This window comes from Triticum urartu, chromosome 5 (genome assembly GCF_003073215.2).
Source record: "Triticum urartu cultivar G1812 chromosome 5, Tu2.1, whole genome shotgun sequence".
Lineage (NCBI taxonomy): Eukaryota > Viridiplantae > Streptophyta > Magnoliopsida > Poales > Poaceae > Triticum > Triticum urartu.
The window spans coordinates 31,540,048-31,558,154 of record NC_053026.1 but is presented as its reverse complement, the minus strand read 5'-3'; the positions used below and the strand labels follow the sequence as shown (position 1 = coordinate 31,558,154).

At 45.3% G+C, this 18,107-nt stretch overlaps 3 protein-coding genes across 8 annotated transcripts; 1 reads left to right on the top strand and 2 right to left on the bottom strand.

Annotated features, from left to right (window-relative positions):
- Positions 1-1,685: 1,685 nt before the first annotated feature.
- On the bottom strand, positions 1,686-5,223 carry LOC125507703. Of its 6 annotated transcripts, none has more exons than XR_007282939.1 (4): positions 3,607-5,221; positions 2,857-3,024; positions 2,017-2,326; positions 1,686-1,921 (listed from the first exon to the last, which is right to left on the bottom strand). XR_007282939.1 is itself a non-coding variant. In XM_048672189.1 (4 exons), exons 1-3 carry the CDS (start codon positions 5,113-5,115, stop codon positions 2,031-2,033), a joined length of 2,067 nt encoding a protein of 688 aa, XP_048528146.1. In that variant the 5' UTR covers positions 5,116-5,223; the 3' UTR covers positions 1,686-1,921; positions 2,017-2,030. The 6 variants fall into 6 exon arrangements, 3 of the variants coding, with proteins under 3 accessions (XP_048528146.1, XP_048528145.1, XP_048528147.1); XM_048672189.1 differs by having other exon boundaries at positions 2,751-3,024; positions 3,619-5,223; XM_048672188.1 differs by having other exon boundaries at positions 2,751-3,024.
- A 1,737-nt stretch (positions 5,224-6,960) lies between these two features.
- Positions 6,961-10,861, top strand: LOC125507701 (protease Do-like 5, chloroplastic). Its single transcript, XM_048672185.1, has 8 exons — positions 6,961-7,227; positions 7,321-7,485; positions 8,101-8,163; positions 8,299-8,388; positions 8,485-8,607; positions 8,779-8,866; positions 9,792-9,866; positions 10,690-10,861. Exons 1-8 carry the CDS (start codon positions 7,015-7,017, stop codon positions 10,797-10,799), a joined length of 927 nt encoding a protein of 308 aa, XP_048528142.1. The 5' UTR covers positions 6,961-7,014; the 3' UTR covers positions 10,800-10,861.
- Positions 10,862-15,954: 5,093 nt separating this feature from the next.
- Positions 15,955-17,288, bottom strand: LOC125507702. Its single transcript, XM_048672186.1, has one exon. It carries the CDS (start codon positions 17,184-17,186, stop codon positions 16,332-16,334), a length of 855 nt encoding a protein of 284 aa, XP_048528143.1. The 5' UTR covers positions 17,187-17,288; the 3' UTR covers positions 15,955-16,331.
- Positions 17,289-18,107: the final 819 nt, after the last annotated feature.

Here is an 18,107-nt window from a genome sequence, read left to right as displayed (position 1 = left end):
CAATCCGGTCCAGAATACTGGGACCAGCTCCGCGGAAGCAAAGCTCTAGGATTTCCACTTTTTGTTTTTCAAAACTTTGGCTTTAGTATAGTCCACTGTAGCACCAAATCAAACAGGACAAGCGTTGTCCCAGGCTAACTCTTCAAGCAAAAATTCTCACCTTATTCAGCAGTGGAGTTTCATATTAGCTTCCACATCTTTCTTGAGCAATCTCCCGCCGCACTTGTGCCGCACTTGTCCCAGGTTTTGCACTTTCATCATTCTTGAGGCTGTAAGCAAATGTGTAGGTAATCATCAGGGTAGAAAAGTCTTTTTTTTGACAGAAAGATTGTAAGGGAAGCCCCTACAGTATAGTTGGTGCAACAAACCCAAATTGCAAGTACCATGCCTTAAACCTGGGTGGGTGGGAATACATCAGCCCCTTCCCACCACTAGGCTATGCCTTAGTCACACATATGGTAGAAAAGTCATTTCTTTCATAATGCCAGGCAGGAAAATCCCCTTTTCAATCATCAAGCTCGCTCATGTTAAGGATGATACTCGCGTAATTTCGGGGAAGCCAATTACCACGCCAGGCCCTGATGCACTTACCATATCCCACTCTCAAGGTGGCACCTTTTTTTAGCAGCTCCAGGCCATGTTCAATACCATACCACACAGACGAAGCTTCATTCGCGAATACGGCTTCTAATAAATTACCTCTCGGGTAGTAGATTGCTTTCATGAGTCTTGCAGCTAAACTCTTGAGGGTATTGGATCAGTCGTCATGTTTGGCGAGCCAGCAAAGCCTGATTAAAGAGAGTGGTGTCTCTAAAGCCAGTGCCACCTGTTTCTTTGGGTTTAGTGATCAAGTCAAAGTATCCCACGCCCAGCAACACTTCGCTGACCCTCATCCTCTCCCCACCAAAAAATCTTAATAAGTTTTCTGTAATCATCATGGAACCTTGTAGCCAGCTTAAAAATCCCCATTACATAAGTTTGTAAAGCCTAAGCTACAGATTTAAGAAGAATCTCCTTTTCTCCCATAGAAAGATATTCTTCATTCCAGGGAGACAATCTTTTAGCAAACAGGTCTTTAATGGGCTGAAAACGATTTGCTTTCATCCTTCTTCCAGAGTTGGCAACCACATGTACTACTTTTCATCAAAATCACTATGGGTGACTTAGCAAGAACCTTTTGATGTCAACCTGTATATCTGTAGGACTAGCCAACAGACTTGTTGATCCTATGAAACAAACTAGCTACGACTTAATCAAGGATCATCAGTGAAGTGAATACTACACCACTCACCGTTCTCTATATATGTAATATACTACTCCCCTCCATACTCATCCGACTCATGACAGTCGATTCCTTGATGGTGAAGTCATTGTGTCACACCAGATACACCTAGTGCTACTGTGTGACTAGCATGTGGGACCTTGAGGTCAGAGTGTGTGTGTGTGTGTGTGTGTGTGACATGTAGGGCCCAAGGCCAGGGGCGTGGGTGGGCTCTGGTGGAGAACCGCGTGAGTGAGTCCTGTACTTAAGAGGCAGATGTATGCAAGATCAAACAGGCTGTTGAAACGAGAATTATTCCTCATCCCTCTCTGCTGTCGTTCTCATCTCCTTCTTCCTCTTCACGCTTTCCTCACCTACCCTGATCCCCTTTTCCCAACCTACTCCAATCACCTCGATCAGGACAGGGGTGTTACACATTGCTACCAAGGTACATGCAGTCCTCGTTGAGTCCACTGGCCACAGTGTCTGTAACATATTTGCAATTACTTAGTATGCGGTCATTGTCACACTTCTCCGGATAGTCGACATTGTCACACTCCTCCGGAGCATCAAGTATCTGACCAGCAAGCGACGTCACCATCGCCATCAACTGATTGACCGCTTCCTCAAGCTTGGTTTCATCACCTCCTTTCAGAAGACCTGCCCAATATAAAAGGAAGGAGCAAACTATGAATAAACAAACTAGCTACAACTTAATCAAGGATAATCAGTGAAGTGAATACGACACCCCATACCGTGACTATATATACTACTCCTTTCCATAATAATCCGACTCATGACCGTCGGATTCCTTGATTCTGAAGTCATCGCTACCAAGGTACATGCAGTCCTCATCGAGTCCATCAGCCACAGTGTCCGTAACAAATTTGCTATTAGTTAGTATGCGATCATTGTCGTACTCCTCTGGATAGTCGACATTTTCGAATAAATCCTCCCCGCGAACCATCTTCTCAAACTCCACCTCGTGCCCATGGAATCCCTCCCCACTAGCCGGGTGTACAATCCTGATCCCCTCTTGCTCGCAGAAAAGGCAGCGCACTGGTTCTGCCACACATATGCAGACCATAATTAGTAATCATAGCATGGATTTAAATGCACTTATTTTTTACAACAAAAAGGGCACCACTGGTATTTAACCTGCAGAATATATAAACATATCCTTTCTATCTTGACTTCAGAAGTTAGATTCTGGTTAGCTGACTGTGTGCGTGTGTGTGTGTGTGTATTATCATATACTCCCTCCATCCCAAAAAGCTTGTCGCTCAAATGGGCTCAAATGGATGGATGGATGGAGGGAGTATATGGGTAGCCGTGTGCGGTATGAGCATGAGAACAGTTAATGAAGATCATTATCAATCTGATGAAAAAAGAATCTTAAACAAAAGAACGGGAGCATATATATATATATATATATATATATATATATATATATATATATATATATATATATATATATATATATATACACCAGCCCCTGGTAGTGGAAACTCCACAGGGCAGCATAGAAGCTGGCTATCCTGGTCGTCGTTCTTGTTGCTAAGCTCAGCAAAGAAGAGTACTGGAACTGAACCTACAGAGCCAACATTCCGGGTCACCAGAAAGTTGGCATGTGTGTGGTGGTAGTAGTCCTCTTCAACAGGATCTTTTTTCTTTTGCATCATGATGGAGTGCATACTCTCGTCAGGACCAGACACATGTGTATTCACACCGCAGACCACATGAAGCTGATAACATGCTTGTTCCTATAAGATGGGGAAAAAAACCGAGCAAATCAGCAAATGTGGCATAGAATTAAGAGAAAACTAATTGCTCATCTTTTAAAACAACTTCGCTCTCATAGCAAATTTGCTCTTATAGCACTACTTTGCGAACTACTCTACATCTCCCACCAACAATGCTTCTACTGCCACCCAGCCCATTGGTCCAAGTGTTAGCTCAAATCATGCACTCAAACAAAAATCTTCTTGGCCTTGTCCAAACTCTGTTTACATGGTGCTGTGGTGGCCACGGCTCAGCGGGATAATCAAAAGGAATACCTAAATGGACATTATGGGCTTATCACAAGAAATGCAGCCTATTCAGACAAGCTAATAAGCATCAACGGAGGTCGATAGCAGCAAGTTCGTTCCACCACATATTTTGATCAAGCAGGCCTTCTAACTGATGGAATTTCTATTAAAAAGTGCTTAGGTGTCCGCGGGGTAATTAATTAATCAAAGGAGGTCGGTAGCAAGTTCCACCAGCTGTTTGATCAAGTAGGATTTTGGTTGATGGAATTTGGACACAAACAAATATAGAGGTATCTGAGGGATAAACTAACTCACTGAATTCTGCACCTCATATCTGCTTAGTGCAGCCTTGACCTTTCTGGAGATTCTTCTATGAGCCCTTCGCTGTATGCGTCCCTCATACATGGTAAGATCGAGCCGTCGTTTATAAATAGCAACTGGTTGCTTCTGCTGGACTAAAATGCCAGTGGAATGGAAAGCAGATGACAATAGCATGGCAAGCTGCTGGACACATTGAGAAGAGAGCTGTTGTTGTCCCCCATTATCTGACAGCAGTGACAGGACTGCAGGCGTCTTGCAAGAGCTGAGGAATCCTGCTTGGGCATCGGGTCTGGGGTGCCATGCCGCAGTTGCAGCAGCCCTGAAGGTTTCTTGTTCTTCCTGGACACTGCTGCAGTGCTTTGTCGCGGTCATGTTGAGATCCGTGTTGAGCAGGAACCTTATGGCCTGATCGGCGTTGAGATCTTTGTCACGGGTGCAGAGGAAAGAGACAAGTCCGTAAAAGGATTGTGCTTCAATCCGCATCAGGTTCAAGGTGCCGAGGATGTCGAGCTCGTCCAGTTGACTCAGTGGTGGGAAGGTGGCTTCATACCAGATGGTGTTAACGATGATGTTGGTGACAGGATCGAAAGGGCCGTAGCAATGGCCAGCCTTGAGCATGCTACGGTGGTAACGAGACCTCAGCTCGCCGCCCGGCAACCTGGCCAGTGCCTGCAGGTAGAAACCATGGATCGTATGTAGGAGCACTCGCCTTAGTGACCAAGAATACTGGTGGGTCACCTTGGCGGCGCGCTCACTGCGACGGGCTGCAAGCTCCCATGGCCTGATGAGGCTGCTGGCTATGCCAACAGGAGCAGGACAAGGGACATCTGCCGTCTGCTTGGCCAGAGTGTGGAGGATGTCGCCGGGGGAATTGGGCCGCACCGCCGAGAGCAAGGAGACGGCCTTCTCGAGGGTGTCGAGGGAGGAGCACAAGGACAGCCAAACGCCTGCGAGCTCGGAGGGACACGGATGCTTGGCGGCCACCATTGCGCACTTGAGAGCGAGCTTGAGGGCGCCATTGGTGGCCGCGGAGCCTGGGCGGAAGCACTTGGTGCGGCGGTCCTCGACGACGATGCGCGCAGCAATGAGGGGGCCGGCTTCGGCGAGGACAAGGTACCTGACGGCCTCCCAGTCGGTGAGGTGAGGGAAGAAGCATGTGAGGAAGGCGACGAGGCCGTCGAGGGAGCGCTGCTTCATGTCCTTGTCGACGCCGACGAGCGCCGAGGCCCCGTCGACGGGATCTGCGGCGGCGGCAAGCAGGGCGCTGACGACTATGTTGGAGACCGGATCGAGCAGGCCGACGGAGGTCGCCGCATCGAGGAACCGTCGCAGATAGAGGTGCGAGGCGAGCAGCTTGACGGCTTCGTCGCGGTGGTGCTCGATCTTGCGGAGGAGTGATGTGTCCTGCTCCCTCTCCTTCCACGGCAGGGCGCCATCATCAGACAGCGACGTACCGTAGACGCGGAGATGGCCGGTGCTGGCGTTGGCTCTCAGCTTGGCCATGGCCGGAGAGCTCGCCGGAGACCCAGCGACAGAGGTTTGGGGGATTGGGGAATTGCGGATGGAACCCTACCTCTGTTTCACTTCTTGGGCCGGCCCATTAGATGACTTCCTTTTTTTTATCATCTTTTTTTGTTCTTTCCATGTCGTTTTTCTTACTTGTTTCCTTGTTCCTTTTTCTTACTTGAGGAGAATGTTTTCCCTTTTCCTCCTTCTTAAAGAAAACTTGTTTCCTTTTTCCTGTTTTTATATTTTATTTTCTATTCCTTTCATTTTCCGTTTTTATATGTTCATTTCCCTTTTGTTGTATAAAGGATTGCATTTGATTTGCTCATAATTATTGTTTGTTTAGATTTCTTTCCAATTTTATTTTTTTCTTAGTCTTCTATCTCTGTTTTTTTTCTGCCTCCGCCGCTGCTCGTCTCTAGCATGTTTCGGATAAAAAGGAGAGGCAGTGGCGGAGGCAGAAATATTCTTTAGGTGTGACGAAATTTATAAAGTAGAAAGCTATGTAGCTAGTATACGAGTATGTATGTACACGTGACAGGAAATATGTCTGCTAGACTACAAACTATAGATATGGCGGACACCAAAGCTTGCCGGATAGCTGACTCCACGTAAGAGAGGAGGATAACTTAGATATAAGTTCTATATTATGGACATAAATTCTGAGTTTATTTCCCATTATGTCTAATAGTACACATGGGTTGCTCATTGCCTCACAGACTTTGGTCGTTCGGAAGTTAGTAGTACATGTTGGCTACGGCAAGGAACCCTATGTATCGAGCAGCTTGTAGCATAGGATTGTAAGTTTGTAACCGTTGCAACTATGGAATAAAACTAAATGTTGCACTCACAAAAAATGCTGCTAAATAAACAAAAAGAACTTCCCAGCTCCTCGCTAATATTATGTAAGTAAGAAAACCTTAAAACTATACTTATGCCATGGTTTTTGGCAGCTTTTCTCCAACATAGAAGTTTAGCCGAAGAGGTTATAGGAGAGGAAAACATGCTGCTATTTCCAAATAACATAAAAAAAACGATGGTGCATGAATAAGCGAGTAATTTAGCTCGCAAGTGGTGGAGAGAGCAGTAGTCTGAGTGGATGACTCTCGGAAGAAAGAGACGACATGCTACTATTTTCTCTAAATAATTTTTTGTGTCAGAACACACACAAAGTGAGAAAGATGATGGACCCTCGTGGAAGCAAGAAGAAAAAACATTACGCCATACTTCTGACTTCACATCACTGGATCATCACGATAGACAGAAGATAGGGAGAAACATTCAGTGGTGGAGACAGGGGGTGCCAGCCAGGGCCCTGCCCCCCCCCCCCCCCCCCCCCCCCCCCCCCCCAACATCTGTGATTTTGGTCTACTATATGAATAGTAGCAGTACTTTTTTTACTAAAAATGGGTGCTTTTGATGGATTGGCCCACCCCAACAAGGTTTAACAATACTCGGCCCTCCTCTATTTTTCTGGCTCCGTCACTGGAAACATTTATGTTGGTCATCAAAACTCCTGTGATCGCACTATTGGACCACCGCGATAGGGAGAAGTCGGAAAAAAGATACACCGCTCCGTGCTTATTTCCATGGACGATGGAAGCTTTTCTCCAACATAGAAGTTTAGTCCAAGAGGCTGCAGGAGTGAAACACATGCCTGTTTTTTTTTTGAATAATAAAAAAGATGTGGTGATGCAAGAGCAATAGTTTAGTCGAAGAGGTTGCAGAAGAGAAAGAGCAATAGTTTAGTCGAAGAGGTTCACGTGGGTCATGCCCGCTTTCCGACTAGGAAGGCGTAAACAGACGTTGACCGCGTTCGCTTCACTCCCGGCCCCACGCATCAGATAGCGGGCGCGCTTGGAGCGAACGAACGAGCGCCTCTCCCCTCGACGCGACATGGCGCTCCAGCCGCTGCTCCGCCTCCTCCTCCGCCCAGCCCCACCCCCGCCCCCGCCTACGCGCCGGACCCCACACCTCCCAGCCCCTTCCCCCACCCGCCGCGGCACCGCCGCCGCGCTCCTCCTGCTCGCCACCGTCGCCGCGCCCCCTCCGCTGCCCGCCCGCGCCGAGGACGACGTCGACGAGCCCCACGTCGTCCGCCTCTTCGAGGTACGGTCGCCATCCCCAAATTCCTGTTCCCCGCTTCACCAGAGCATTTCGCGAAACCCCAAAATACCTCTCTCTGTCTGTCACTGTATGTAGGAGGCGACGCCGTCTGTGGTGTTCATCAAGGACCTCCTAGTCGCCCCGCCGCCGCGGAGGCGGGGACGTGACGGCGGGGGAGCGCAGCCGGTGGAGGACGAGGAGGGGGGCGCCACGGTGGAGGGGACCGGCTCTGGCTTCGTGTGGGACTCCCTGGGCCACATTGTGAGCGCCTTAATCTTCCTTCCTTTTGGGTTCAGTTTTATGAGTTTCAGATAAAATGGGAGCAGACAGTGTCGGACGTTGTGCGTGCGATTTGGTTACTGTTTGATGCGAATTAGTGACAGAATTAGAGCTCGGTTGACATCTCAATGATATCTGGTACCGCACAAGTACAAAAATTGGCAATTCCAGTGGCATTTCCCCCCTTGTGCAGCCTTTTGCTTTTGTCTTCGGTTGTAGTCTTCTTACTCTGGGTTTTTATTTGCTTGTGCGGATGCAGGCTTGCATTGTTTGATGCAAACCCGCAGAGTTGATTCACGCACTCACTCACATTGAGTGTAGAACCTTTGATCTCTGGACTAAGTTTGGCATGCCACTATTACTTTACTTTTATGTCTCCAACCAGATACATTTCACTAATTTAAATCGATTCTTAAAACTTTGATAGAACCATACTTCTAATCATGTTATACCGCAAGACTTTTCAGTAACTATCTGTCTTGGAACTTCTACGTAATGTTTGTCTTTCGCTAGAACACACTGCGGGAATATTATTCATCTTGAATCATCTAATCTGTTGTTGAAATTTCTAATTGATTGTTTATGTTGGTGCATCAGGTGACAAATTACCATGTGGTTGCAAAATTAGCTGGGGATGGATCTGAGTCTCATCGCTGCAAGGTTTCTCCCTTCCGTTCTTACAGTCTAGTCATTAAAGATAGTACTTCTGCGGTTCTGCCTTTTATGACTTTTTTAGAGAGAGAAGAGAGACTGTTGTATATGCCTTTTTTTAGCCATTGTTTAATGGTTTTGTAGGTGTTCTTGGAGGATTCAAGTGGCACTAGTTACTCAAAGGAAGGGAGGCTAATAGGATATGATCCAACATATGATCTTGCTGTTCTGAAGGTTTGCAATTGTACTTCTTTTGGCTGGAGTAGTGCAGTTGTAGTGATATGAATTTGGTTCCATGTTGCACTCTTTGAAGTCAGATTTGTTCTGCAGGTTGATATTGATGGTGATAAGTTGAGGCCTGCTCTGCTTGGCACGTCACAGGGTTTACGAGTTGGGCAGAGCTGCTTTGCCATTGGGAACCCTTTAGGATATGAACACACCTTAACTACTGGGGTAATGCCACCTTAAAATTATCCATTTTCCTTGCTAAGTACCAACTACTTAAATTGCCGGAGGTTCATCATTCCAAGATGGATGCACCCCAGGAATTTTGAATAATTTTAAAGCTCCCTTGATATGTCAAAGTATTCTGATTATCTGATTGTGATCTGAAGTATCCTATAGGTAGTTAGTGGACTGGGGAGGGAGATACCATCTCCCAATGGGAGGGTGATTCGTGGGGCCATACAGACAGATGCTGCTATAAATGCTGGTAATATCTTGCTTCACTGCATATCATGTATTGCCAGTAAATTACACAGGAACACGCTTATATTGTATGGAACTATGGATAATAACTTGTTGGTGAAGGATTGTTCTTTAGAGTTTAGACAGTAACCTTTTGGGACAGCATGGGTGAATCTATTTGGCCCAAATGCGTAATCCTTCTTGGTGGATGAAATCCAGGAATTAAAACCCATAACTAAACTCTTCTGTATAACTTTCTCAATGAGATTTTAGAAAAGAAAAGTCAGGAGGTTTTTTCTTGATACCCTTAGCTAGTCAGTGGACTGATGGCCCCATTGTCCTGATCTTAACTGTTCTGAAATTCTTGATATATTTTCTGTATATATGTTGACAATAGTCTAGTTAAGGTTGAGAATCAGCTGTGGAGGTACTGCTAGTCTGCTAAGGTCTATCTATACTAGTACTAGATATGGTGTCTGCTAAAAGGATTTGTGATGTGTTCCGACTGCAGGGAGATAGTCAGATAGGGACCTTCTGGGGTTGTCAAGTTGGCATTAATAGTTGGATTGTAATTTGCATCCCTCCATACGTAGAAATACACCACATGCATACTGCACCAACCTCCTTTTGCTTTTAAAAGGTCACATACAAAGCCATAGAAGCACATTTAGTTGAAGGGAGAGATCAAATTTTCAGTGTGCATATCTCATGGTTCAGTGTGATAAACTACCGTTTAGGAGGCACCAGCCCATTAATCCTCGAAAGAGTTGGTGTGTAACTATGTGTTTCTTATTCTACTGTTCCTCTTATCACTTATGTTCCATTTTTTTTCATTTCTTTAGTCTCGTTCCTCATTGTGCACAATTCATTGACCACATAAGCTCAGTTTGACCTCTAACATGCATTGAATAATATATAACAATATTTACAATATTTGCTAATATCGACAGGTAACTCAGGAGGCCCACTAATTGACTCTTATGGCCATGTAATTGGAGTTAATACAGCTACATTCACACGTAAAGGTATTGCATCAATATCAAAAGATGGTTTGCTGAAGATATTTTGTTTTCCCTCCTGTTGTCTGTCTTGACTGTTGAGGCACCTTGGCTTTCCTTTTGTTACATGGCATGGTTTAGAGTAGGCTTTATTTTTGCACAATGAAAGCAAGTACGGCAGGTAATAATATTTGCAATAAGTATGTGCTAATCCTTGAGTATCTTCTGTTAACATATTGTAGCACTAACCGAAGCAATGCAACTTCATGCCTTGTGAATTCTTCTATTAAGCCCTGTTTTCTATGTGATGAAATATTCAGTTCAAAAAAATAAAAAAAGGAAAGGAATGGTTAACAGAATGTCAAGATCAATATTTATTCTCCCTTTCATGATATTCCCTAGGCGGTAGGCAAAGTGTCTTACGCCGTTGTTAAGCTATTCCATTTTCTGCCTTGGTTCTCCGGGAAGTTAGATTTTTCTTCTTCTACAAAACTCAAGCACATTCGCTATCAAGATTACACTATTTTCATTCCATAGATGGTGTGGTGGATCACTTTCACTCCTTTAATGATAGGTGCACAGCAACTTCGTCAAACCTATTGGTTGTACCGGCTAGAAACTAGTAGTCATAGATCACCAGCTTGATATGTAAGTACCTAGATTGACATGATGCTACCCCTGCTTCTGGCACACATAACTCTTGGGGCAGATCTCACAACTGAAATGTAGAGCTACGTGTAGTACAGCCACCAGTGGACCATCTCTCAGTGCGCAGGATTCAGTGCAGCAGATATACTGAAGTAAAAGCTTGTCTGCACACTGACGGATCCTCGTGTCTTTGTGTTTGCAGGATCTGGAATTTCATCTGGGGTGAACTTCGCCATCCCTATCGACACCGTTGTACGGTCGGTACCGAATCTCATAGTGTATGGAACTGATGTGAGCAACAGGTTTTATTAAACATTTAATTAGCTCCGATGTACATTCTCTGTTCAATCAATGCAAGTTGTCTCGTTGCTACATTCTTTACTGCCATCTGCTCAATGATGCTTCTTCAAGAGGTTCTGGTAAGATAAAAGATACGATCTCATCTCATCAACAGTAACAAGCTCTCCAATACTAGAGCCTTAGTAAGACAAATAATACTGTAGCAAAATATTGATGTGAGAGAGAGTTGGGCCAACAAAATGAGTCTCATAGCAACGTTGGTCTTTCCAGCAAGCATTTGTTTGTTGCAAACCTGGGCATTGAGAGTGGGTCGAGCTGCGTTTCAGGCCAGGCCTTGTAAAGCCCCGACCTGAAAATGCTAAACCTGGGCCCAGGCCAGGAAAATAGTTGTTTTTTGTGTTAAAAAATTAATAAATAAACCATTTTCAGAATAAATTAATGAAGGATTATACCTATTTTTTAAAAAAAAATATAAAAAATTTGCTCTGTTAGGGCCTTTTTGGGCGAAAAGAGAAGTCCCAGCCTGGCCCGGATGCCAGGCTTTTGGTCTCTCCAGCAATCATTTGTTTGCTATAAACCTGGGCATTGACTGGGCAGAGCTTTGTTTCGGGAAGGGCCCGGCCGTGTAAAGCTGGAAACGCCAAGCCTGGGCCCAGGCCAAGAAAATGGCTACTTTTGATAATTTCAAAATTAATAAATAAATCATTTTCGGAATAATCAATGAAGGATTATACCTATTTTTTAAAAAATATCAAAAAAGCTTTGTTAGGGTTTTTTGGGTTTGGGGCTAAAAGAGGAGCCTAAGTCTGGCCCGGATGTCGTCGAGGCTTTTAGGCTGGGCCCGACAGGCCGGCGTGCCAATGCCCAGGCTTAGTTTGTTACTGGCGTCTTGTTACAAGAGCCCAAGTTGTTTATTTCTGGATAAGCATCCTCTGTTTTCTCTCCATGTAAAAAAACTTGGTGATGACTGGAGTGTAAAAAGGTTAGAAGGTGATGGTTGCTAATAAGAACCTCAGAGAAAAGAAATGAAGCTGGAGTTGCATACAGTACACAGGTCACATCAAAAGCACAGCGCTCATGACTACATGAGGAAGCTGGCCAGTCAACACCTGTGAAGAAGCAACTTAAGGTAAAGGAAATCTGATTTATTGGCTGATGCTCCTTCCTGTTCCCATCAGGAAGACCAAGAATCAGTCTCATCTCAAAAAGCAGGGGCTGCCTGACTCCAAGCGTGGTATTCCTTTTTGTGAAATAATGTTGGCCTTCTTTGTTTCGTACGTAGAATTTTAATTCTGGCTTCTTTGGCTCGTAGGATTTTTTCTTTCTGTTCCCTGCCGGAGTTAAACCGCGTGCTGTGAAATTCCTAGATTGGATCAATGGTGGCCTAAGGCTTCTAGTCTAGGGCCTGAGTGAGATCGTTTGAGGGTATTGCGTTGATCCTTGATCCTGATAGGACAACCACCCTAACCATACAACCAAACGTCGCTTTTCCCTTGTAGGAAATGTATGCACACCCCTTTCCTTGAAGGCACGTACGTGCAATTGGGTCGAGAGAACAGTACAGTACATCTGAGTCCGACTCTTTCTGCCGGACTCCGCCGCCCAAGTAGCCTTTTTCCTCCAGCAGTGTAGATTCTTCTACGGCCGGCCTGCCAGCCATCTCTTTCTGCTGCATTATTGGGAGGCTGGTCGTTTCAACATCCCAGATCGATCATGTTTATCCCTTTCAGCTCATACTGTCACACGTCCAAGGCATCATCAAGGAAAGAGCACCTGGGCAAGAGCTTCCAAGTTCTCAACAGTTTGAACTTTTTTTGGGTTACCAGTTTGATCCTTTTTTCACTTGTAGTACACGCCCATTTTTCGACGTCATGCAAACTTGCATATTTTGTGGTCCGTCAGAGGGCAGAACAGAGAGGCAGCATTTATAAAGCTCTATTTTGGCAAAAATAATAATAATGAGTGCTTGTTTGAGGCTTCTAGTAAAATTTCTGCCTAATTTATAAAACTCTTTTTTTGGCGAAAAAAATGAGGCTGCTAGAAGGTACGATAAGACCTATTGTTTGGAGCTCTAAGATGAAAGGAGCAAAACGTTTGTCTCCGTCAAGGGAGGCATGGCCAGGCTCCCTGATTGAGCTTCATCTCCAGGGTTAGGAAAGGTGGAGCCAACCGCCGCCAGTTTAGTTGGTGCTAGCTCTTGTCACCTCGGCTTACAAGTCAAGTCACAAGAGGTCGGCCGGTGGCACGACACCTGTCGATACCCCATCCGTCCATGCTAATCAACTCAGCCTGTGCTTAGCTGGATGTTTACCTTTGCCGATTACCTTGTTTGCAGTTAATCTTTTTTTTCTGACATTGAGATTTAATCTCATTTTAATAGAAGAATTATCTGTTCCGAATTTAAGCGGAAACTACTATCTTATTTCTATATAGAGCTGTACTCATTTCTCATACTAGTGTGTCAGATCCCAAAAATATTTGGTTAGTTTGCACCGTTATAATCTGGAGAGGATGTGGCACATGAAGAACCCATGCAATCAAGGATCCATTCTTGGTTAATAACCAGGAGTGGTAAAAGATTACATATGCAACAAATACTATGCACCTAGACCTAGTAAAAAAAATTATCACACATGTGCTCATCCCAAGATCTTCTCAAGAAGAGATCTTTACAAATCTGCGCTTTACTCAACCAGTTGCATTAGCCTGATGCATATGCCAAGAAGAAAACGACTGACTGAAAGGTACCTCATAGAGATAAATCATGTCTTTATTTGTCCTCTTTGCAGCAATATTCTTGGTGCGTTGTTCGTTGCCCTAAATGTCTCGTCCTTGCGTCAATGTGTTCGCTTTCGACTGCATTTCCGTGCAACAAATGCCTATGGTACGTGCTGCCATTGGGTGCAGGCAACCAAATTTGATAGGTTACAGTGCACGGGGGTCACTTTTAAGTTTGGCGAGGTGTCCTGCAGTCGGCCTGCAGAGTCTAACACATGAGGTCCAAGTTTTCCAACGTGTCAAGGCTCCAGAAGATATTTTAAGCATAAGGGTCGCTTCTTAATTTGGTGTGCTCCTGTGATATGCTGCCTACTCTATTTATCTAAAGGTTCTTTTTTCCTAGTAATTCAGCGGTATTTTGTCGTTTCATCTCAATAAGATCATTCTCAACAAATCGTTCCGTCACGTGAACATATCGGCGAACAGATATGGTTTGAAAAAGCCACAGCAGCGTCGGAGGAAACCTCACTCAGAAAGCATTCCAAAGAACCATGAACAATCTTTCGAAAGCCCAACATATCCAAGATAAAGCTTATAATTGGACACTTCGTATGGAGTGAGTGAGTAACTAATGTAAAAGTATCAAGGTTTGGTAGCTAAAAAGCAGACACTCGCCGAAAACTTTTACCGATCTTCTGGCTTGGATCAATTCACACATATCGCGATCTAGGCGTGCAATCAGGTCAAGCCAAGGATATTTCGTGTGGGACAAAGTCAAATCTGATATGCTAGACACAAGTGTGTTGTCTTGTTGCTTGTATTTGTGCCCATCCTTAACCATTTCAACCAGATGGCGCACGCATGGGCTTTGTGCCTTATCTCCAAGGCAACCATGGGTTGGTGTTGGTGTATACACATGATGAGACAACACATTATTAAATTTTAACTTTTGCAGTCGATCAGATCAGCTTGTTCTTTCCAGCATGGTGTGGTTTGGCTTGATCTTGCTGCCCAAGCTGTCACACGATATATATAAAAATTCTAATTTCAGCATGAGGAACTATAATACATGGGAGTAGCCACAACAACACCGATGATAAATAGGGGCTCAAAATGGAACACATTTTGTAGTGAATCGAGCCGACACAACATATATTTAGAGGGTTTATTATCTTTGTGTGCAAACTTGAAGCCCTTGGCAGGGGGCGAAATGAATCCCGTGACATCTTGGAATTCGACCTGATATTGGTCTCGCTTATTGCTTTCTCCAAATAATTGTAGTGCATGATTTCCACATGATTTGATTCATCTCAATCAGAGAGTGCTCACCAGCTAGTTCAAATCATTCATGCTGACTACACAGTTTTTAGTAAGTTTCATGTCACAAGAATTACAGACGTGGCATGACACCTCAGAGTAATCAGTAGCTATGTCAATGCCCGTCTTCTACTTTATTACGGTTGGGTGATGATGTGGTGTTAAGATAACTTCTCTGACCTTTTCTAGCAAGCCATCAATCATAAGCTTAACAAAATGATAAAATAGAGCTTGATTAACCATGGAGCAAGCCAGCTAAGTAGTAAGTGATTGGTTAATTACTTTACTCATTTGCTTAATTTGCTTGCAACGAAGACTTTTTCCTTGTGTTAAGATGGGAAAGAAAGAACTCATGCTCACTTAACAGTTAACACCACCAAATAACAGTGAACAAATTAACAAATATTTTTAACCCTGTTCATCCCAAGAAATATCTAAGAGCCTGATGCCCATCAACTGACTGTTGTTCACAGTACCTCAAGATCTAAACTCCCTACTTATGTCATGAGTTACTACTTACTTACTACTCACTCATAGTGCAATTAGGCAGGCAAGCCGTACTAATATATGACAGGAGCTGTTTCACTGTCTCCTAGTATTTAATTTTATGCAGCTGCTCTGCTCCTCCCCTGCATCTGGATCCTCATGTCAAGGCAGATTAACCAATAAATGATACACTACAAAATAACAGATTTAGATTCTCCTCGGGAGCCATTAATCAAAAACGATTGTGTACTTGTGTAGATCTCCAGGACAAGATCTTGTCACAGAGACAGTCCATTGCAAAAACAAGATCCCTCAGTTGATTGCAGAAGAGGATCTTCAGTTGATTCGCCAAAGGAGATCAAGTGAGCAGACTTAAAGTTTTTATCCAACTTACAACTGGGCAGTTTAAAAATTCTCAAACTGACTTAAAGTTTCCATTTTAGCATTTTTACTGCACATGACCAAGATTTGGGTGTCTGTGTATAAATATAGTTTTCTCTTGAGGTGGGCCCACTTTCTGACCATTCTCCACAGGGCAAGATCTTCCTGCAGGAAGTACAGACAGAGTACAGCTTGTTTGTCAATGGAAGCTAGTGTAAACAAGATATAGCATAATCTTTTAGATAATGACACAGCACATATATAGTATTACTAATCCATCTCCCTTGCTCCCTCTCTCTTAGTTTATTCACTGTTCTCATGCATGCAAAATATTACAAAGCCTCATCGAAGTGCTACAATCTCTCTCTCGCTGATGTACCTCTCACTCACTCTCACTCCATCTGCACCAGAAGATCTACCCAAAAAAAGTGGAAGCTCCTTACTAACTTACTAGCCAGCTAATACCCCCAACCTCCTAAGAACAACATGTACATGGTCGCGCCGCGACACGCGTCGCGACATGGCGGCACGAAGCTTCGGCTGAGGTCCCGTTTGGAAGGCAGGAATTTTTTTCGACCGTCAGGAACTGGACTGGTTCCTGTGGAATTCTTGCGTTTTGGGGCTGAGGTTTCATCGATCAGATCAGGCTTGTAGCTCCTCCTTCTCGACCTGCAGCCTGATCTCCCTGTTGAACCTGGTGATGAAGTCCTCCACCCTCCGGTTGAGCTCCTCGTCGGAGAGCCGCGCGTAGTACTCGCTCTCCTCCTCCTCTGCAACCGTGGGTTGGCGCCGGCCCTCCGTGGCCGTGCGCCGGAGCTTGTCGTCCCTCACGACGACCACGCTCTTGTCCTGCACCACCGGGTCGGGCACGAGCGCGTGCGAGTGGGACCTGCTCCGCCGCCTCCTCGCTGCCCTCTCCTCCCTCGCCAGGCTCCTGCTCGCCGTCAGCCTCGCTTTCACCGTCACGCCGTCGTCGTCACCCTCACCGGTGGCGTAAGCATGGGACGGCGTGCCGGACATGGCCATCTTCGGCCGAACATCTTCTTGGCCTCGTACAACCAATGCGTATGCATGGCTGTCCACGGCCGTGTCGCTATGGAGGAGGACGTCCCTCGCGACAACCAACGGTTGGTCCTCGACGACCACCACAGGCAGCAGCGGCTCGTCGCTGGACACGCTAACCATTGGCACCGCCGCCGCGTCGCCGTTGTAGTTGGAGACGACGAAGGGGCGGTCGTCGACGCCCGGGGAAGTGGAAGCGGAGGAGCCGAAGAAGAGCATGCCGGAGTCGGCGGCGATGACGACGATGATGGAGTTGGACATGAGGAACCAGAAGGTAGTGTCCCGGAAGAGCGTGGCCGGCGGCACGCGGAGGACGGAGACGTAGAGCACCGGCAGCGCCATCACCAGGATGGTGATGGACACCTTGGTCATCATCTGCTGCTGCCTGCTGGCCTCTTTCTCCGGAGAAGCCTGCATGTTCACCAGCGGCAGCATGTGTTTGCAGTATAGGCTAACTTTGAGCTTTCTAGCTTCCCTGCTATGCTATGGCTTATTTGAGTTTGAGCTCGTGGTTTCTGTGGACTTGTGGTGTGAATGAGATGTCCTTTTATAGGGGGAGGGGGAGAGAGAGAGAGAGTAAATGCATGCTAATTGTTGTGTTGTCTCTAAAAAAAATTGTTGTTGTGTAGGTGTAGGTTTGTGGTTGTATGTGAGTGAGAATGATTGGTGTGTGTCTAGAGAGAGGGAGTGCACGCATGGGAGGGGGAGAGTGAGCATCACTAGTACTACTAGTAGTAGCTCTCCAATAATCATGTGTGTGGCTGGATGGATGGAGATGGGGTAAAGAAAGGTATGGTGGTTTTGCATGCCTGATTAGAGAGGGTAAGCTAGGTGCTGGCTGGATGATGGTGCTGCATTTGAGTCTGATATTTTGGGGTGCAATTTGCTAGAGGGGGAGGGGGACACTGTTTAGATGAGAGCAAATGGGCATTGTGGCACATGTTGGCCGGCAGTGCAGGACAACCAATGATATGGTGAGAAAACCATGCATGTATGGCTGTGCGTTTTGGAAAAGCAAAGTTAAGAGCATACTTTCTTATATCTACACCACACACCCTACCTAGCTATACCAAGATAGGATCAAAACCATGGTGCCATCCGTATAAACCACTGCCTTGTTGTGCCTATTGAACCATGCATGCTTGTGAAAATTGCTTGTCAATTTGTTGTTTGTTTCTTTTCGCAGTATGACATTATTGAGTAAGCTTTTGAAAAAACATGTTAATGAATCTTCCGTGTTTTTGTTTTTTTGAAATGGCTTGCTTTATGTACTCTGCTTAAATTCAACACACCACATGATCAACCCCTTTTGAGAGTGTATCATATATATAGTACGCCCATATGCTAGCTTCCATC